Source organism: Cynoglossus semilaevis, chromosome 8 (genome assembly GCF_000523025.1).
Source record: "Cynoglossus semilaevis isolate Cse_v1.0 chromosome 8, Cse_v1.0, whole genome shotgun sequence".
NCBI classification, from domain to species: Eukaryota; Metazoa; Chordata; class Actinopteri; order Pleuronectiformes; family Cynoglossidae; genus Cynoglossus; species Cynoglossus semilaevis.
The window spans coordinates 5,219,590-5,240,225 of record NC_024314.1 but is presented as its reverse complement, the minus strand read 5'-3'; the positions used below and the strand labels follow the sequence as shown (position 1 = coordinate 5,240,225).

The window sequence follows — 20,636 nt, the reverse complement described above, 5'->3', positions numbered from 1 at the left end:
TACCTTCCCCCCAACCATCCCACTCGCCGCATCTCTTTTGTCTCTCTCTCACACACACACACACACACACACACTCACACACAGAGAGAGTCTGATTTAACAGCCTCACTCAGCAGAGTGATGAAAAAACAGAAGAGGGAGGGGAGGAAAAGGTTTTGGTCACATGGCCACGCAGTCATTTTGAAAATATGCTGGTGGGTTCCAGCCCACAGGAACACATATAAAAGCCCTTCAGAGTGAGCGGCTGCGTGCACGCAGCCAGCATCACTTTTCAACAGCCCTCAGATCGACTCTGCAGCATCTGGCTGGAGAATTCAAAACAGGAGGCGAGAGGGGGACGGCAGCAAAAATGGTACGTGGAAACTTTTTTCTATCTCAGCAGACAGACAGACAGACAGACGTTCCCTTGAAGAACAGCAGATCAGCAACAGGGGCAGACAGCAGAAGGAGATGTTGATCTCAGTGTCGGTATGACAGGAGTCACACATTTGGGTTGAACATTCCTCATGAACTGAAAAAGTGAATTCAGGAAGCGAATAAAGTGCGTGTTGAAACAGTGTTTTCCAATTCAATCATGTAAACACTGAGCAGCAGCAGCTGAGAAGTGACTTTTCTAACCAATCCAAAAACAAGGAAGCTGCTGAAATGTCACTGTTAGCTGCTTTATGACCATTACATTCAAGACTGTGTCCAGTGCTGGTTAATCTGTGTTTTTGCATCATCTGAAGTTATATGTTACAGTATCAGATGGTAGATGACAGACGAAGTAGATGTTTTCCATTGTAAATGTTGTATTTTTAAATGACCAACTAAATCATTTTAATAATAGAAAAATAAATACATATAAAAGAATTACCTCAAAGCCAAAACATTTTTTATTAACATTTGTTGCTTTTTTGTGGGTTGGAAGTGGTCCTCAAGCCAGGGTTTGAGACCCCTGGTTCAGGACAAACACCAAACTGAACTTACTGAGGAGAAATATTTAATGTGGTTTAAAAATCTTTACTGATCAGTTCAGATGATTGACAACCTGAGGAGATGGAGACTGTCCAGAGATATGAAGTGGTATTGGAGTAGTTGGCAACTATTTCTGAAGTAATTTTATATTTATGTACAAAGGACTTGCAGCTTCACGAGGTTTTATGTGTGTAAATAAGCAACGTTAAGAGAAGTCAATTCCTGGATTAGATGAAGGAAATTGTTTGACTGTGACCTGGACTGAAAGAAGTCAAAGTAAAAACACACGTAGAGATGTACAGTATTTTACACCGCTGTGAAACACGTGTGTTGACATTCAGCTGGGTTTCTCTTCAACAGATGTAGGGAGAACCACTGAGGCTGAGCTGGACCACAGGTCTGGGGCCAAATCATAATCTCAGTTAGGACACCTAATGTCACTGTTTTTTATCCTTTCCCTTTCAGACTGAAGGAGAAAACTCCACAATTACAGACACCACCACCACCACCTTTAAGGGCACCCGAGACTCCAACGCCTCGCTATGGGACCAAATCACCGCCAATGACATCATGTCCAGAGCCAACTACAGCTACAGTTTCTTTGCAGGACTTGGATTCCTGGCAGGCTGCTTCGTAATCTACAACTTCATCCAGACCTACAGAGCCCACAGACGGCTGGCCTGGCTCCACTGCCTGCTCTGGTCCTTCTGCTGCTTCCAGCTGCTCCTCCTGCTCCTCTCTCTCCACGCTGTGGCCTACAGACCTCATCACCTGCACACCACAGCCCTGAGCTGTGCAACACTTTCCTTCTTCATCAACGCGGCCTCTCTGTGCGGCCTGTTTGTATTAGTGCTCATGGCATATGTTCTGACCCTGGATCCTCCATCCAACGCCCTCTTGAGGAAGCCTTGGGTCTGTGCAGGTCTAGTGATCCTAGCTTCTGTGCTGATTTCTTTGATCCTGGCTGGGATCCGTGGACCGAGTGACGGTCTGGCAGAGATCGACAGGTGCTCCATGGATCCAGTCCAGGCCGGTGTTTCGTATGCAGCAGCAAAGTTGGGCCTCAGCTTTTTGATCCCCTACATTCTCCAGTTAGGTCTTCTCTTCAGCGGCTGTGTCCGGCAGTGGAAATCTAAAGGAAGATTCCTCTCGGGCTCGGAGGAAGGTCCCATGTTCCTGACAGTGACTATAGTCATGTTCTTTTGTCTGCTCCTTTATGTGGTGACTCTGCTAAGAGCAGCACAGCGCCACACAGAGGCAAAGCTGAGTGTCTATGAGCTGGCGTTTATGAGCGTGGCTGAGTTTGTGATGTTCTCAGGGAGCAGCGCCACCTTGCTGCTGGTGCTGGTCATGCACAGACCATGTCGAGAGAGTCTCCAGGGGATTTTCCGGCAGCTGAAGGACTGTTGTCGAAGCCCAGGGCGAGCGCAACCCAACAGAAACATCATCGCTCCACATATCGAGATCACAGACACACTGCAGGACATCGAGTCATAGAGGAAGAAAAAAAAAACAACTCTGCTGTCGTCAGAACAAAACTCTTCCAGTACAACGAAAGGAAAAACTTTGTAAACCTGAGGTTAAAAAAAAAAAAACTTTGGCTCAGATTAGATTCAGCCAGAGTCCAAAAGACTCTGACTTCACAAACTCTGATATGTTTCAGAGAATAATAACATTAAACACATTATTTATGTTTTGTGTCACATTGTTTAGGACACAATGCAGAATGGCATTGAGTTGAAATATCTGACTTTTTTGTTAAATAGGACAAAACACCTTAAAAAAAATCTGGGATTGAGCTCAGGAATTTAAAATTAAAAGAAACAATGATTTATATCAGACCCTCAAGAAAAAACAAAGTTAATTATGTCAGATCTTAGTCTGACTTAGTTGGACTTACGGTAGTCTTGGAATGCTCAACCCCCTGTCCCACAAAAACAATTAGGTTTTCTGAGGGGAAGGATCTCCATGTGAAATCCTGATGGCGGAGACGTTTGGTCACTAACTGTCTCTGTTCTCACTGACCTGTTCTGTTTGTATTTCTTTATGAGTTAATGTAAAAGAAAATCTAGTTACATGCTTTGTGTCTGAAGTTGCCAAAAGTTATCATTTATTTTGTACGATAATATTTTAATAAATAAACATTTTGCTAAACATCATACAATGTTGTTTAACTGTTTTGCTGGGAAATAGTTCTTTAATGTTTAAATTATTTTCATCTCCTGGAGGTGTTTAACATAAAAACACACTTGACGCCTGCAGTCTGGTTGAGTTTGTTTTGGTATTAAACACAACAATGGCGGCATTTTAGGTTTTACTATAAGGAAGGAAATTTCCTTTGAGTGTGGGAATCAAACCCCTGACCTCCCTGTTGGCTGCTGACTCCTCTCCATTTCCTAATCCAGACTAATTAAGGTTCCAAAGGGCTCTGACCATTGAACTCTGACAACATCTGCAAATGATCAGTAGCAACCTGCCTTAGAAACACTCTCACTTTATTTGCCCCTGGAATTAAAAAAAAAGAAGAAAAAAAAAGCGGCCTGAGTGCCACCTTGGAAACACACCGTCTTGGAAAAATCTCCTGCTGTCTCAGCTGCCAATATTCACCAAATAAAAAAAAATCCAAACAGTGTAAGTCTGTGAAGGTCTTTGATTCCTTCCTAAGTCATGGAGACTTCAGTTCCAGGAATGACTGACCTGCATTATGTATATGACATCAGTACCAGGACTGAACGGGGCGAAACCAGCAGGAAAATGAACAGAGCCGTGTTTGTGTGAAATGTCAGACCTGATTCACATCAGGGTAAATAATTAAATAATTCTCTATATCTGCAACAACCTGTTGAAATATCTCCAGATAAACATCTGCTAAAAGACAAAAAAGGTCAAGAGTTTCTAGGAACATCGACAGAGAGTCTCCACAGTTTGTCCTTCAGATTGTTTTGTGTAAATATGTCTTAACCAGAGGAGCGTCTGTGCGTCTCATCATCACACTGCGACTGTGGCCACAGGGAGACGAAGCAGAAGGACACAGACGTTTTTATTGACAGCAAACGGTGCCGTGGTAAGACAAAAACATATTTACATTTACCAACATTAGCAGAAGGAAGTTTTTACTGTGTCATTAACATGCAGTGAATTTTCAATCATTTACTCAAGGAATACGGTCAATAGTGAAATATCTCTGCTCGTCTTCTGACCTTTGTCTTTAGAAAACACAAGTAGAAAAAGGTGTTTCTTGGTAGAATAATTGTTGCTTAAATGCAGATATTTCCAACCCACAAATGAGCAAACGTTGACAGAAATGTAAATGTGTTATTGTTCAACAAAGGTAACCTGGTCTGCAGCCAAAGAAGCAAAAATAAACCTAAGGAAGTAACAAACCAGAACAGAAACGCAGGAAAGATCGACCCTGGTTGTATAGCAATAACAACTGATGTAAATATAATAGTTGACTGTGATCAGACGTCGACCAGAGTTACTGAACCTTCGTAAATATAATAGTTGACTGTGATCAGAAGTCGACCAGAGTTACTGAAGTCTTCTCCCCTCTCCCTCATGTAAACAACTGCTCAGCTCGTCTTTGAGAATCAAAGGCAAACCTCATGGCAGCACAGACTCCACTAAGGCTGGGAACCCTCAGACAACCACCAACTATGGAGATGTGATGGTTTGAAGCAGCTGAACACTGAGTGTAATATGGACATGAAAATGTACGTTGGCTACAGAGTCACCACTGACAACAACTTCACGCAGGCCGTGGTGTCTGATTCTCTAGAAACATCATCATTAGAGGACCATCAGGCCTACGTCATCAGCCTGGTCCTCTCCGTGCTCTACACCATCTTCCTATTTCCTGTGGGCTTCATCGGTAACATCCTCATCCTGGTCGTAAACCTGGACTACAAAGGGCGCCTCAAGGCCCCGGATCTCTACTTCGTCAACCTCGCTGTGGCCGATCTCATGCTGGTAGCCGACTCTCTGATTGAGGTCTTCAACCTGAAGCAAGGCTACTACGACAAGGCTGGGCTCTGCACCTTCATGAACCTCTTCCAGCAGGCCAACATGTACAGCAGCGTCTTCTTTCTGACGTGGATGAGCTTTGACCGCTTTGTGGCGCTGACCGGTCACATGGGACGAGGTCGGCGGGATGCGTGCATCAGCTGCTGCCTCATCTGGGTGTCCTCGTCTTTGCTTACCCTGCTGCCTTTCATGGTAACTCAAGCTCAGCACCCCGGGGAGCTCACCTTCTGCTTTGCCAACGTAACACAGATTCAGTGGCTGGAGGTGATGCTGGGTTTTCTGCTGCCCTTCTGTGTCCTGGGGGTCTGCTACTGGAGAATAGCTCAGGTTCTCCGACGCAGTCAGAGGGAACAAGAGGGACGGGAGAGGAGACCTCGCAGGCAGAAGGCTCTGAAGATGATCTCAGCGGCTGTTGTAGTGTTTTTTCTCTGCTGGCTTCCAGAGAATGCCTTCATAAGTGTCCACCTACTGAGAGGGGACAGGGACGGAGACACTCTGTGGCAGGACTATCCCCTGACAGGCCACACAGTCAGACTGGCGGCCTTCTCTAACAGCTGCCTCAACCCCCTCATCTACAGCTTCCTTGGAGAGACATTTCAGGAGAAACTGAAGGTTTTTCTCCACCAGAGGAGCAAATGGACCAAACTGCAGAGGTCACCTACTGGAAAGTCCATCAATGTGCCACATACTGGCAACTGCAGCTGCGCAGAACACAACAAGTCCTGCGAATCTATAGATTTAATCTAAAACTTTCTCCCATGACAGCTCACCTTCAATAAAAACAGCTGGACGACAAAGTCACAGGAAGTAAAAGTGAAATTTGTGTATTGACGAGGTTAAAGGTCAGGTCAGAGAATAGGCAAAACTCTTCCTAATGTCAAAAAACAGATGCAATGCAAAAAGCTATGAATTTGTTGAAGACCTAAAACCTATTTTTTCCCATATGCACAGATCTTTGACATGAAGCTCTTCTTTGCACAAAGAATCACATTTTAAAATTGTTTGGATAAAACTGTAAAATTAATAAATAAATAAAATTATGTTTTTTGTACCTGTGTGTCCATTGGCTGTGGTACCTCTTTCACACCTTTCTTTTTGTTTTTCTTGTTCTTTTGTGGTTTGGGATCATTTTCTGTGAATTCTACATCAGGAATCTGCACAGAAGCATCCTGGGGGGAAAAAAACATTTATTTTATTTGGTCATGTTGTCTTCTTACTGAGAAACAAGAAGGAAAATATTAAGTCAAAGTTTAAGTTCCGGATATATTTTTCTTGTCTTTCAACATTTTGGAGCTAATTTAAATGTATTGACAAATGTATTGAAAATACATGTGACTGTAAATGGAGGGAACACTTTTCCACTGTGATTTGTTAAGTTTTTCTGTGATGTATTTAAAATTTTTAATTTTTTAAAAAATTTTCCACTGTGATTTGTTAAGTTTTTCTATGTGATGTATTTAAAATTTTTTATTTTTTTTAAAAATACTACATTTAGAAATATTAACACAACTATTGTATCTTAAGTCTTTGAATGACAGATACACGTAGAATTTATTATTTATTAATAATTATTGTCAGTCATTAATTTTGTCAAGAAATAGTTGATATTTATACTAGGATTACATCAAATGGGATATTTTAATTAATAAGCTCATTGTGTCATTTCGGGTCTTATTATATTAAACCACATGGCCCTGAGTAGCAATAAAACCCCTTTAAAATCCCTGCTCAGTAGGCCAGGGGACCTCACTCACCTCTATTTTCTTCTTTTTCTTTTTCACTTCAGTGTTCGTCATATTGTCTGTATGAACCACATAAGTATCTGAAGACAACTTTTTCCTTTTCGGCGGATTTGATTCTGAATGTCCTGTTTTCTTTTTGGCCATGGTCTTGGTTTACTGCGTCAAAAAAGCAAACAAAAAACAACAGGCATGCCTTTAGGGATACTTATATATATACACAATGATTCTGTAAAATGATCAACCTACATATGTGGTCAAGAAGGTCTTCTAAATGTTCTATTTTTGTTATAAATCTTTCCAGACGATCCTTATAACAACAATTATCTACAACGGGTGTAACGTTGTACTTCAAGTACAAACGTAATTAGTAAATAGAAAAATATATCTGACCTGAAATATGTCTGATCCAATGTCTAACATATGGTTCTCTTGTTAAATAAAACGTAAAGAGCTCACTAGAAAACGTGCTGAACCACCAAACAAGCATGGGAACGCAGACCGGAAGTAATGTCAATTCCGGAGCCTAGTGATTGGTCGGATCTGATTCGTCGTTTCTGTAGTTGGCCAATAGCTTTGAGGCGTTTAAAGACCATTGGCGTTAATGGAACCGTGGCATTTGAGGATACATTATGAGTAACGTCCACAACATTCTTCCTCTGAGAGCAACTTTTACGAAATAAAAACGCCCGTGTAGCTCATTTCAAACATTGCAATAAACAAGCTTTCTTTGCCTGAACATTTACAATATGTTACTGTCCAGATATAATATTTTGTATTAAAACATCACCAAAATAATAATAATATTATACATACATAGTATAAATAAATACATAAATATGAATAAAACTATAGGAATAATGTGTGTGTGTGTGTGACTGACTCTTTGGATAAAAGCGTCGGCTAAATGTAATGTAATGTATCTGCTAAGATTATAATTGCCATTGCATAGTGTTATTGGTGACAGCTTGGTCACAATCATTAAAGGTCGAGGTATTACCTTTCTTTCAATCAGTATCATAATTATTAATAACTATTTAGATTTTTAAATCACATTTATTCTATAAAAAAATAATTCTATTTAATTCATGTTACTCTAGGGTAGTTTGGGGGGAAGGTTGTCTGCACGAGGTCGCCTTCTGCTAAGCAGCACCCACAGCACTAATCTTCAAATATTTAATAATGTGACATGTGTTCAGGTTGCGCAGTAATGGACTTACCCGCTTCAGATGCACGGACATTAAACAGTAGCGAAATTATCAAAGGTTGAGACGTACACTAATTCTGAATCAGTGTTATCGTTGTTCGTCATTATTTACAATTTTTAAATTCGTTTTCCTTCTATCGAACAATATCTATTTTGTTCATTTAGCGTAGGGACACATTTTATGATGAAATCTTTTTGGGAAATGCATTCGGTATTCCGGTTTAGCTCCGCCAACAGCGAGGTCCGGCCAAATACAGGGCGGGAACTTATTAAGTTGCAGTTTCATTTAGAGGACAGTAGAGGACAGACAAGCGATTCGCCCTCCATCGGCTGAAATGAGCAACTGCACTCACTAGTTCCCGTCCAAAACGTTGAAGAGTGTGACGTGTGGGTGTGACGCGCAGATAACTCTGTTGGCCGGAACTTGTTGTTGGCGGAGCTTAACCGAACAACCGACCGCATTTCCTGAAAAGATTTCACCGTAAAAGGTGTCCCTACGTTTAATTGCCCATGTGGAACATGAATAAGATTTTGATAAAAGAAAACCAAAAATAAAAAATAAAATAATGGTAACTAATGATAATACCGATTGAAAAACAGGTAATACCTCACTCTTTTTTTTTTTGCTACTGTTTAACCTTCGGGTGTGTAAAGCACCTAATTAGATTACTGCACAGGGTGAACGCTGCGTTTATATCTATCGTGGCGATTGTCAAACGCCGTCAGTTGTGCTTGATTTGGCCAGCAGACGGCGACATTGTGCATTAATGAAATGTAAAATAATAAAAACAGCTTTTTAAGTCAATTTTCAGCAATTTACACGATTTAAAACTGCGGTTCTTAACTTAGAAGACTAGCGCTCTTGCCACTTGATCAAGGACTACTACAGTCACCAACGAAGTGTGAAAAATAATTACATTTTGTAAAATGGGACATTTCGAAGTTTTTTATACTTATACTTTTTCTAAGTCATTGTTTCTATTCAAATACCATATTCAAAATACTCAAAAGGTTGTCAAAACATGAAAAAAGGGATCCATCTGTATAACTTTCACCAAAAACGAACTCAAGCAACAATTATGCGGAACGTTATACGACTGCCTTCGTCGGCAGTACCGGATGGATTTAAGAGTTGCACATCTCGTGTGTCATGACCTAACCAAGAACGTTTGGTAACGATGTCTGTTTGGTTTCGGTAATATACTACTTGTGTTTAGTAAGATGATTATTTGGCTGAAATGTTTACAGCGGTGAGACGAACTTTTTTCGGTGCGACACGAGAATGTCCGAGTCGCAAGATTTTGATTCAGAACTCAACCCTGAGGTATGTGTTAAATTATGATGCGAGCTATTTAACAGAAACACAGATATTGGTGATTGTGTTTTTAGCCTAGAAACATTTTCACCACTTTATACAGTTTGTATTAAGCGGTATTTCTTCTTATATGCAATTAAGGTGTCATTATCAGGGCAATTTTAGAACGAATCGTTGTTTAAATATCGTTATGATGACAAAGAAGCTAGCACCAAACAGTTTCATCCCCGAAACGAAATTGTATGTCATTCAGTTTTTTTAAATTGGACAAACATTTAGTGCTTCTTCTAAAATCTTATATGTATTATTCATTGTTTGTTCAATCTGATCTTTGCATCAATTTGCTTTACCAGTGTGGGACTATTTTTGACTCAAGAAAACGCTCCAAGTTGATCCAAATCTTAGCCAGGCCCTAGGTCAAATTGATTAGATTAGTATTTTAATAACAAACGTCCTTTCCTTTTGCAGGCTAAACCATCTGAAATCTCTTGCCCTGAGCTCCAGTTCTGCTGCTAGATCCAAGCGGGCGACCAATGATGAAGAGAATAATGAACCTATCAAGTTCTCTACGAGCAAAGCCAGTCACCGGAACTGGAAAGTGGACCGCTCCATTGGAACGCACTATAAGCGTCCCTTGTGGAAAGTTGTCCCCTTAAGCCTCTTATTCGTAGTCACTCTGTTGTGGTGTGCCTTCAGGAGGGAGACAGACACCGATGCTCAGCTCATGACACCATTGCATGAGCATTTTCCTACATTGACCAAGGAGGTGGAACAAGACAACAAGTCAAGCTAGTATTGATGACTTTGTACAATGTACAAAATACTTTCCTTTGTTACTAATGTATTCCAGGTTACGCAAAAGCAACCTATGGCTTTTTCTTTTATTTACACATTGAATTTCTGTTGAGTGGTTAAATCAATTAAACTCTGTTGAATTGATATTCACAAAACTGACCACTGAAAGAATCCATGTTTTACAATTACAAATCACTGTTATAAATTGAAAGTTTTTTTTAAGGGGTGTAATCAGAAACATGATATTCTGAGGTAGCGGAAAGTTTATTTACAGCAAAAGAAATCCTATGACATGCACACACAGGATTAGATGTACAGATTTCTAAAATATGCAAACCTGAGAAAGGCAGTGGAATATGTTTGTACAGATGTGAAGCTCTATGCTAAAGAAAGACAGCAGGGAGAAAGATTCAACAAGTACAAAAAAAGGCAGGTACTACAAATGACAGTACACACATGCAGATCAAGATTTACAAAACAACCCCCAGTCAGACCCTCCCACCAAGAACCCACCCCACACTAAAAAGACATGATCAAATCAATTATGCACGCTCTCCTCTGATTCGCCTGGCCAGTTGAATATCCTTCGGCATGATGGTGACCCTCTTTGCGTGAATAGCGCACAGGTTGGTGTCCTCAAAGAGTCCAACCAAGTATGCCTCACTGGCTTCCTGCATTAACACAGAAAAAAAAATTAGACATTTAGAATGATCTTGCTTTATATTACATTGTCCCATTTGAGGTTAGCCGTTTATTGAAAATATACAATACAGTTTGAGTCATCTTACCTGGAGAGCTCCAATGGCTGCACTCTGAAAACGCAGGTCGGTCTTGAAATCCTGAGCAATCTCCCTGACCAGACGCTGGAATGGCAGCTTCCTGATGAGCAGTTCGGTAGACTTCTGGTACCGACGAATCTCACGCAGAGCAACAGTTCCAGGCCTGGCCAATGCAAAACATAATGCTTAACTTTTTACTTACTAAACCTGGAAATAATCCAATAAAACGTCAATGCCTGCATCCACCCATTAAACCTAATTGGTGAACATGTGTACCTGTATCTGTGAGGCTTCTTCACTCCACCAGTAGAGGGCGCGCTTTTCCTGGCAGCCTTTGTAGCCAGCTGCTTCCTAGGCGCCTTTCCTCCAGTGGATTTACGAGCAGTCTGCTTGGTACGAGCCATACTTTACCTGCAGGTCTAAAAAAAGGACATTGTTTTGAAAATGTTAACTAAAATACCAAAAGTTTGTACATTTCACAAATTTTATACTGGCACTATGTCACCAAATGTGGGAAATATGTCACCTAAACCCAATGACACACTCAATGGATATGGGGATAAAAAAAAAAAATTCGAGCGATAAGTGATTATATAAAAACAACAATCAGCCACGGTCAGAAGAATACTAGTAGTTTCTCATTTGGCACTGTCAGTCAAAGCCGACGAGTACAATCGGAGTTTGGAAAAAAAGAGGGAGAAAAGACATTAATGTCGACCCGCCACCATTAAGCCACAAGACACATACACGTTTCTTCTCTGTCGTTTACTGAGCAGCAAATATAACACCAACGGAGGCAAAATGGCGCCAGCGTTTTTCACATACGTTAACCGTAAATTTTAAACATAGTGCCGGTGCCTGCACACGTGGAGCAAATAACATTTTTACATTTGAAAAATATATTTACGTCTGGTTTGATTACAATTCGTTCTTCTCTTGTTAAACAGTTTGATCAAAAAGCTAAAAATTTAGCTAACTGTTAGCCGAGTGGCAATGGCGCGCGCTTCCTTGTTGTCAACTGATTGACAATTGAAACCAAACTTAGCCTTATTTTGTTTACGTTACTGTGATATTCAACAAAAAGTAGTTATATCGTTGAATGCTGTTAAATGTAAAAGTACATTCAAAGATAAGAAGACGCTTGATCTCACGTTACCTTTTATTGTTGTGCTCCGTGGGGCGAAAAAAAGCGTTCCTTCTCCGGCTGTCGACTGACTGTTGTTACCAAGTGGGTGGGTAGGAGTCGGTATTTATAAACCAAGAGAACACTCTCTGACGTCAAGGTTTTCAGAATCTCTCATTGGTTTATGGAGAGAATTGAGACTTACACTGATTAGTGGAGAGTAAGACGATGGCTACAACTTCTGCATTTGAAAGAGAGCATAATAGGAGACGCACTTTTTTTTTCATTAAAACAAAAAGAACATTCAACTTGCTACAGACAACACAACACTTTCACTTACACGCTGCACATAAAAACTACCTTCCACCTTTAAAATGTCACATTATTGTGTTCAAGGAGCATCCTGACTGAGCATAAAACTGAAACTATGGAACTGCACAAACAGCAGCCCACTTCCCCCCAGAAATTAATAATGCAAAAATTACGGGATATCTATTTGTAAAAAAAAGGCCAATGATTGTGAGATGAAAAGAAAGTTTATTTTAAATTTTTTTAACAATGAAGTGGAGCATCAATGTTTAATATGAGCAAGTTCGGCTGAGGTAGTATATTTAAACATTTCACAAATATTATTATTATCAGAATAAACACCGAAGGATGTTTAGAAATGTACTAGTACCTGAACTTATTAGGAAACCTCATCTGGCGAGTAGCGGAACGATTATTTTCGGGAAATAAGAGAATACGGACCCTTTCTTTCATGACACCGGAGGTAAGCAGTTCCAAACAACATGGATACGTAGGAAAGAGTAGTGATTTTGTTTAAACACAGCTTTCTTTTACGAGCTGAATAGTTCAGTTAAACAAAGGTGCCGTAACAGAACAGAAGCTGCGACAGACCAACATGGCTGAACAAAACCTGTTGTTTATAGGTACATTAGATTCCAACCTCACGACACGATATAAGTAGCTCATAATAGCTCAGGTTCAACGTAACTCCCTGTTGATTATGTATACTGTATAATTTATATTGTTTTAAATATGAAGAAAAAACATTTTACTCAGTAACTGCTCTCTGACTTACTCTTTGACTTGCACATGTTTTTAGTGGAAGGTGTTTAAAGGCATTCATGGATTTTAGTCTACTTCGTCATCTACCATACTGAAAGCTGCAACCATCCTTACCTGGAGTAATTCCATCCAGGACTGCTGCTGCCTCTCAGCTCATCCTTATCTAAATATTCTGAGTTGGTTCTGCCTGTTACACAGATATTGACCCAAAGACAGACAAGTCTGCTGCTGATCAGAGGCTCTGGACTCGTAGTGACAATAGCTTCAGATTCAGCTTCATCCCTGACAACTCTCCAACTCTTCAGGAGACGACACGTCCGGTGCCTGACAGGACTGCACCACACACACAAAGCCAGACATCTGTTACTGAAGCAGGCACTGCTTTTGTCTTTAACTTTCAAATTCCTCCTGCTGCTGCACCTGTTGAAGTGATGGAAACAGCAGAGACTTTAGGCACTTCAATGGAAGAGAAAGTGGAACAAACATCTTCAAAGGTAGGGGTTACGTCTCCACCTGAGCCACTAGTGCTGTCCAAATCAAAGAAGAAGAAGAAATCAAAACAGGTTGTACAAGATACACGGGCAACAGAGGATCCAGAGGGGGGTGGTCAAAGAGGTGCCGACCCTGAGCTGGTCAGTATTATAATAATGTGGTTATTTGTAATCTAGTCATTTGTCTCCTGAATCACACAGACTGATATTGGAATCTCTGAGTGTGTTTCAGAGTGAAGAAGAGCAGTTTAAAAGACAGCTGGACTGGTGCATAGAGCAGCTGGAGCTGGGGCTGAGATCCCAAAAGGCCACACAAAAACAGAGTGAGTCTGATTTCAACTTTAACTGTATCATTTCATTTGAAAAGGGCAGAATAGAAAAACTCCTTTACAAGCTTCAGTTAAATGTTACATTATTTTTTTCTGCATACCAGTTCAGAATTAGATTTGGGTTTCATTGTTACATTGAAGTGTCTAACTTTGATGAGCTCCTTCTGCAGAGGAGGAGGCCTCACGTGCCCTCAAAACTCTACATAGCTCTAAAGCTCCTCTGGTCAAGAAGCGACAGGTGATGAGGGCCATGGCTGGGGAGTACCGGAAGAAAATGGACGAGGAGAAAAACAAACAGTTTAGGCTAATTCAGAGTGGTTAGTCTTGATTTTTGTGGTGGAGAAATTTTATAATAAAAGTTTATGTTGAAAGGCTGCACTTTCAATCAGAATGACTTTTCCCTGGTCCTTACAGAAATTGCATCAGCACGGGTCAAAGTTGTCTCGGATGTTTCAAAGAAGCCCGTCTTCCATCGGAAGGCCACAGCCAAAGTCCAAACTTTAAACACAGAGGGAAACTCAGAGCAAGCTAAGGTTGCACAACAGATCACACCGACTCTAGAGGAGACACCAACTCTCAGTTTTACTCCATCCAAGGAGGAGTTTCGCTTCAACTTTCTGTGACTTTCTTTGGTTTTATCCCTTCAGTTGCAGACATTTTACACACTGTTAATTGCAGGCAAAACTGATCAGAGAAGGGACTTTATATAAACTGATGCCGCTTGGAGGTTTTCTGAATAAATATTCTTGTATCACTGTTCACTTGTTTTTCATTATTCATTCATTATATAATGTATATAAGACATTAGTTTTTAATACTTTATTTTGATGAGAAAAATATCAATTGTTCCTTTTTGCTTATTATTGACAGCGCAAATAATTAAAATTATCGTGCATATTATCCTAAAAGTAATGGATTATATAACTGCAAGAAGTTTCTGCTCAGTAAACCTGTTTTTCTTTAGTTTGTTTAACACGCTTAGTTTGTTTTATACTTTTAAAATGTAAAGATAAGGTCAAAAACGGATGCACGCCATTGCGCAAGGTTTTAATAATAAAATCAAAGACATGCAGACTGCGAGAATAAGATTAAAGCTGTACAGCCCAGCGAGAAAGCGGGGTGTGGTAGTTTCCACACGGGGACTTTTGACTGTGACACCCAAAACAAAAAAAGTTGGAGCCGCTGAAAAAACAAGACTGTCTTTCGACTGTAAGTTTGAACAATTGTCTTTTGTCAATCAATGTGTTTTTTGTTATTGTTTTAAAATATATAGAAGAAAAATTAGAAAGCATTTTTATCTTGCTTTACCTTTCGCGAAGGCAGTGTTAAACAAGACTAAAAAGGGAAAGTTGGACATCGGTTAAAGCATTGAATGTAATAGGTACCGCTAGCTCCAACACCGGAAGCTGTTATTAACCAGCATCAGTGTACTGAGTGACCCTTTCTCTATGAAGTTTAGAAAACCTGTGAATGCATTTCTGGTATGATATACATTGTCACGGCGGTGCAGTCCCAGATTCCATTGTGTTTCCAGGTGATAAAAGCAGTAACATGTCTGAGCTGAGTGATGAGGCCAGTGAGTCCGAGCAGCTGGGTGTCAGTCTGTCCATGTGGCTCGGAGAATCCCTGGTCCGACCAGAGGAACTGGATGTTCCTCTGGATCTTCACACTGCCTGCTCCATCGGCCAGTACGACGTGGTGGCAGGGTGCATTAGGAGGTGGGTTTTCTAAAACAAACAAACAAAAAAAAAAAAACTACAATAGACAATATTATAATATTCACTTTTCTTATATACTGTTTAGAAATAGAGTGAAAGAAGATCTGCATACTCGTTCATAGAGAATAGATGATAAAAGCTGCAAAGATGACATACGATAAGATTATTAACAAAATGTCTTTAGGAAAAATCAGTTTCTATCAGACTTCCATCCTTGCAGGTTTATCATTTGGTGTTATGACACAGTACTTATCCGACTGGTCTATTTATGGTCTGTTTTTAAAGACATGAGGTGAATCTGGATGGTAAGAATGTTGGAGGATGGACCCCACTGATGTACGCCTCGTACATCGGGCACGACAACATCGCAAATCTGCTGCTGGAGGCAGGTGTGAATGTCAATGCCACCACTTCCAAAGGTCTGACACCGCTGATGCTGGCTGCAAGCTGTGGCAACGAAAGCATTGCATACTTCCTACTTCAGGTACGCAGCGGTCCTGAGGATTCACTGTTTACAGGCACTATAGAACAGAATGGAATTCAAGTAGTGAGTAGGACTTGGCAGGAGCAGGCTGTGGGTTAAAAAAACCTTTTTCAACTTTTGACTATTAGCACGGTGCTGAGTTGGAGCTCAAAGACTCTCGAGGGTGGACTGCTCTGTTCCACTGCACAAGCACAGGTCACCAGCAGATGGTCAAGTTCCTGCTGGACAACAACGCTGATGCTAATGTCAAGTGAGTGGTTTCAGTTGTTAAAACACTACTTCACATTGTTAAATATAGTTTGTGAAATACTGTGTTTTACAAACCTCTGTCTCATTCACAGGGAACCAGGGTCTGGTTTTACTCCATTGATGGAAGCTTCTGCCTCTGGACATGAAATCATAGTGCAGTATTTCCTGGATCAAGTAAGTGTTGTTGAATGTCTTTTGTTTAGCTCAGCACGTTTTGTACTATCATTGGGTTTTATGCTTTACCAGAAGGTCAGAGCAGACGAACGTAACGCTAAAGGAGAAACAGCTCGAGCTCTTGCGATGATGTACGGCTACACCAAGATCGTGGGCCTTATTGACTCACGTGCCCCAAGGTTGAAACCAGGTACTGGTCTTCTCAGCTTAATGTCTCTATTCGGCACTAGTCCGAAGTCATAACTTTTGGTTTCTTTTTGGATCCATTCTTGCAGGACATTTTGAAGACCTGAGCTCCTCTGAGGACTCTGACAGCGCCCCTCCAAGAATACGGCCGAGTCGAAACCGAACGAAAGGCATCAGCATCCACGATGGTCCCCAGGCAATCGCCAAGTTTCGAGTAGGAGGCACCGGCAAAGTCTGTGGTAGTGTCACGTGCTACATATTTCCAGCTAGTTAGCGTCTTAGAAGTACATTAGGTACAGTTTTCATAAATGATGATGATGATGACGGATGAGACAGCAATTAACATCACTCTTCTTACAGAACCTGCTGTGGTGCCGCCTGGTTTCATAACATTCCGAGATGGTGAACAGAACGAAGGCCTCTGCTACCGTGATGTGACATCGCCAATAAATGAACTGGACGGCCAGAGCAACAGCAGCAGAGGTGAAAGCAAATGAGATTCAACATCTTGACCTGATTTAAGACTTTGTAAAAGGTCCAGGTACTGACATCCAAATATGATCAAATACTGTTGCAGATGACAGTCCATTCTTTGACAACAACATGCCCACCATGCGGAGTAGCAGCAGCAGCAGTGAGGGCTTACCTCAGGTGGTTGCACTCAACTGGGAAGGTTCTGTGGAAAGTAACGAGGTGAAGCGATCAGAGAGTGTGGTGATTATGAAAAACAGGTAGTGTTCACTGATGAGGTCACAGACAGACGTCATTCTGCCCCATAGGACTCAGACCAGTGTAAAAAGAGCAGCTTCCGCAGAATGAACAAGAGTCATCACTCCAAGGGCAAAGGTCGTCATGGTAGCAACGATGCAGCTCACTCTAGTGGAACAGGGAACTGTGGGATACGCTCACATATGGTTCCTCCACCTTCCTACACTGGCCCAAAGGCATGTGTGATGTAAAACAGCAGTTTGATGGGAACGGTCATCTACTTTTTTCTTGTCCACCTCTGTGTGGGTCATTGTCTGAACTCTCTCACTCTCACCGTAGGATCTGGCAGAGTTCTTGGAGCAAATCGGCTTCTCAAAGTATCTCCCTGTGCTGGAGGAGCAGGACATCGACCTGAGGATATTTCTGACTCTGACTGAAAATGATCTCAAGGAAATAGGAATCACGTGAGTATTGATCACAAGTACTTTCATTTGTGTGCTGGCTGATACTGAGTACTATCATTGATACTCAACATAACAAATAACTGAAAGGCAGTGTTATATGGGCAACACAGTCCTGTGGGTTATGAGGTGACACGTGTGTGATAAACTGTGATTAACTCAAACCACAGTGATCTGTTTTCTCCTCATTCACAGAAGTTGATCTAAGGCTAAAAAGAAACACATTTTGTGTAATAAACAAAAAGTCTTCAATTTGACACTGCCGTCACATCAGACAATATATCAACAAAACACAGATTAAACAACTAACAAAGATATCAACAAAACACAGATTAAACAACTAAAGATGTCTGTTTAGGTTCTCAGTCAGCTCAGCAAACAAAAACTTATCCGAAAATAGTTACATCAAGGGCAACTGGACGAAGTAGGTTTCTTGAAGACGTTTCACCTCTCATCCAAGAGGCTTCTTCAGTTGTTCTTCAGCCTCTTGGTAAAATGTCTTCAAGATACCTACTCCGTCCAGTCGCCCTCGATGTAACTATTTGTGAATTAACAAAGATAAAAATAATTTTAAAGATGTTGAGTTCTTGACTGAAAGTATTGTGCTTGCTTGTGTGTGTGTGTGTGTGTGTATATATATATATATATATATATATACACACATATATGTATATATATATTCTTTTTTTTCTTGACTTTCTGTTTTTCAGACTGTTTGGACCAAAGCGTAAGATGACCTCGGCCATTGCGAGGTGGCACAGCAGTGCTCGACCCCCCAGTGATGCTCTGGAACAGGCCTATGCTGATCAACTGGAGGCTGAGATGCAGGAGATGGCCATACAGCTACACAAGGTAAACTTAAAACCCTGTCCACCTGCCTAAAGGCAACAAGGTGCTGCCACATGTTGATAGACTAGAGGATTCCATGATAATCAGTCCATGTGTAGCACTGCAACCTACGAGCAGGTCTGTGTCTCTGTGTAGCGCTGTGAGGAGGTGGAGAACCTGCAAAGTCAAGTGTCTCAGGAGAAGGAGCTGCGTACTGTGATGGAGGGATGTCTGATGGAGGACAAGATGGCGTGGAAGAGGGTTCACACCGAGCTGGTGGAGAACCATCGAATGGCACAGGACATGCATTCCACACTGACCAAAGCCAGGAGCTGCTGTGCTGAGCTGCTCTCCAGCTTCACTGCTGATGGCAACGGATGTTTTTACACCGATGTGGATGAAAGAGCAAAAGATGAGACCAGTAAGAAAAGTGAGATGGTCACTTTACATGTTTTTCATGAACGAACAACATTTGACATTTACTGAGTTAAAAAAAACAAACTGTAATGCTGTGTTCTGTAGCTGCAGATGGGCTGACAGGCCCCAGGTTTGCAGAGCTACTGAAGGAGTTGGATTCCTATGAAGAAGAACTGGGTGAGACTATGTCATGCCTGTGATTAAGGGAGTAGTTCCAGTTTTCAAGACTGTCACAGAAGTGCTGTTCTTGTTAGTGGTGTTTTAAAACAGAATCTCAGGGAAAGAAGGTTGGACAGACTTGACTGTGAAACTTCAACTAATCTTTGTGTTCAAATCATATCCCTAGAAGAACATTGTAAGTGTGGGAGTAGTCACATACTGTACCTCTGATTGGCTCCACCTCTTCCACTCCAATCATAGGTTTGGCTGAAGAAGGTGCAAAACTTCCCAAAGGTCTTCTGCTCCTCCTTCTTTTGACACATGACTGTAGTTGAATGCAGGTTCTTGCTGGAGCCACATGAGAGGCTGGAGGTGGTGCTGAGTTTTGGTGCTCTGTGCTGCTCATTCCACATTGTGTTTTAATCTGTCTAACTGAAACCTGTTTCTGAGAAAAGTCTCAGCACAGTGGGTTTTGACATCACGATGACACAGTGGTATTGTAACATGTTTGGTAATGGTCAAATTTAAATGAACCACAGAGCCACAAAGTGCAGTAACTGCCTCTCCAACAGGTCATTAGACTGAGAAAGAAAACCCTAAAGGAAAGACAGAAGAAATATTGACATTAAAGACAGTGTTTGTGGGTAATATGTTCCAGGAAAAAAAGTACTTTTTTCAACAGTACTCACTGACCTTCGTCTTCTGTGTTAATAACCAGATTTTAACTTTTGCATCACTACTGTACTCTAATGTAATTCAAATGCTCACTTCATTATAACAGCAGGGTCAATGAACACAATGCTGCAGAGTCTGAGAAGACTGAGTTCCCCCGAGAAAGTGTCAGACAGCTGGGAACGGCCTTAACCTGTTCAGGTGAGTCTTCACTGGACAAATACAACACAATAATGGTAAGAAAATATAAAGCTGATAGTTAGTTAATTACTTCTCTGTGTTGTGAAGGAGTTGTTCTACATGTTTTGACGGAGGGTGATGTAACCACCCTGAACAATCTGAATGGAATGGGAGGAAAAAGCCCAGTTTCCAGACTTGAATGAAGCAGCCAACCTGCTGCTGCCTCTGAGTTTGGCTGATGGACCAGAGCTGGCCACATGTGGACATGGCCACGGAGAGGAGCAGCCGCTGCAAGATGACGACAAGCAGGCAGGAAGGAGAGCCGACCGTTAGACGCCTGTGCTGGAGAATGGAGGACTCTGGAGGTTGTTATAATCCACGGAGGAGGAGAGAGAGGAGGCTGATCATGGAGGATGTCACACTGTGAAGTACTTGTGTTCAAGAAAAAGTATTCATCTGTACTTCCTTCTTTCTTGATTTAATCTTTGGTTATTACACCAGGTAAAAGACGTGTTTTTAGTAGTGAAGTAGCCTCTAAACAAAATCCTGAGATGATTTAATGTTCTCACTT

At 41.2% G+C, this 20,636-nt stretch overlaps 6 protein-coding genes across 11 annotated transcripts in view; 4 read left to right on the top strand and 2 right to left on the bottom strand.

Annotated features, from left to right (window-relative positions):
* The window catches only part of chlsn (cholesin), a 10,732-nt gene extending 2,672 nt beyond the window's left edge, over positions 1-8,060 (bottom strand). Inside the window, exons 1-3 of one of the 4 annotated variants that reach the window (XM_008314213.2) lie at positions 7,940-8,060; positions 6,735-6,878; positions 6,033-6,149 (exon numbers count right to left, since the gene is read on the bottom strand). In XM_008314213.2, the coding sequence (XP_008312435.1) occupies positions 6,033-6,149; positions 6,735-6,866 (249 nt within the window). In that variant the 5' untranslated portion in view covers positions 6,867-6,878; positions 7,940-8,060. The other 3 variants (XM_017034089.2, XM_008314212.3, XM_008314211.3) reach the window with 3 other exon arrangements.
* Positions 11-3,116, top strand: LOC103381711 (uncharacterized). The gene is made up of 2 exons (XM_008314209.3): positions 11-352; positions 1,423-3,116. Exons 1-2 carry the CDS (start codon positions 350-352, stop codon positions 2,452-2,454), a joined length of 1,035 nt encoding a protein of 344 aa, XP_008312431.1. The 5' UTR covers positions 11-349; the 3' UTR covers positions 2,455-3,116.
* Positions 4,455-6,030, top strand: LOC103381715 (G-protein coupled estrogen receptor 1-like). Its single transcript, XM_008314216.3, has one exon. It carries the CDS (start codon positions 4,657-4,659, stop codon positions 5,725-5,727), a length of 1,071 nt encoding a protein of 356 aa, XP_008312438.3. The 5' UTR covers positions 4,455-4,656; the 3' UTR covers positions 5,728-6,030.
* A 2,221-nt stretch (positions 8,061-10,281) lies between the features above and the next one.
* Positions 10,282-12,394, bottom strand: h3f3d (H3 histone, family 3D). Its single transcript, XM_008314207.2, has 4 exons — positions 11,972-12,394; positions 11,092-11,234; positions 10,825-10,978; positions 10,282-10,707 (listed from the first exon to the last, which is right to left on the bottom strand). Exons 2-4 carry the CDS (start codon positions 11,217-11,219, stop codon positions 10,579-10,581), a joined length of 411 nt encoding a protein of 136 aa, XP_008312429.1. The 5' UTR covers positions 11,220-11,234; positions 11,972-12,394; the 3' UTR covers positions 10,282-10,578.
* A 287-nt stretch (positions 12,395-12,681) lies between these two features.
* Positions 12,682-14,586, top strand: c8h8orf33 (chromosome 8 C8orf33 homolog). Its single transcript, XM_008314206.2, has 5 exons — positions 12,682-12,870; positions 13,208-13,641; positions 13,733-13,823; positions 14,000-14,146; positions 14,244-14,586. Exons 1-5 carry the CDS (start codon positions 12,843-12,845, stop codon positions 14,450-14,452), a joined length of 909 nt encoding a protein of 302 aa, XP_008312428.1. The 5' UTR covers positions 12,682-12,842; the 3' UTR covers positions 14,453-14,586.
* A 346-nt stretch (positions 14,587-14,932) lies between these two features.
* On the top strand, positions 14,933-20,630 carry anks3 (ankyrin repeat and sterile alpha motif domain containing 3). 3 transcript variants are annotated; one of them, XM_025057733.1, is made up of 16 exons: positions 14,933-15,038; positions 15,364-15,547; positions 15,833-16,031; positions 16,160-16,281; positions 16,373-16,454; positions 16,527-16,644; positions 16,730-16,879; positions 17,001-17,123; positions 17,218-17,333; positions 17,420-17,584; positions 17,688-17,812; positions 18,520-18,661; positions 18,794-19,067; positions 19,160-19,231; positions 19,995-20,086; positions 20,177-20,630. In XM_025057733.1, exons 2-15 carry the CDS (start codon positions 15,381-15,383, stop codon positions 20,075-20,077), a joined length of 1,938 nt encoding a protein of 645 aa, XP_024913501.1. In that variant the 5' UTR covers positions 14,933-15,038; positions 15,364-15,380; the 3' UTR covers positions 20,078-20,086; positions 20,177-20,630. The 3 variants fall into 3 exon arrangements, with proteins under 3 accessions (XP_024913501.1, XP_008312427.1, XP_008312426.1); XM_008314205.3 differs by having other exon boundaries at positions 18,794-19,058; positions 20,174-20,230; XM_008314204.3 differs by having other exon boundaries at positions 20,174-20,230.
* The last annotated feature ends 6 nt before the right edge of the window (positions 20,631-20,636 follow it).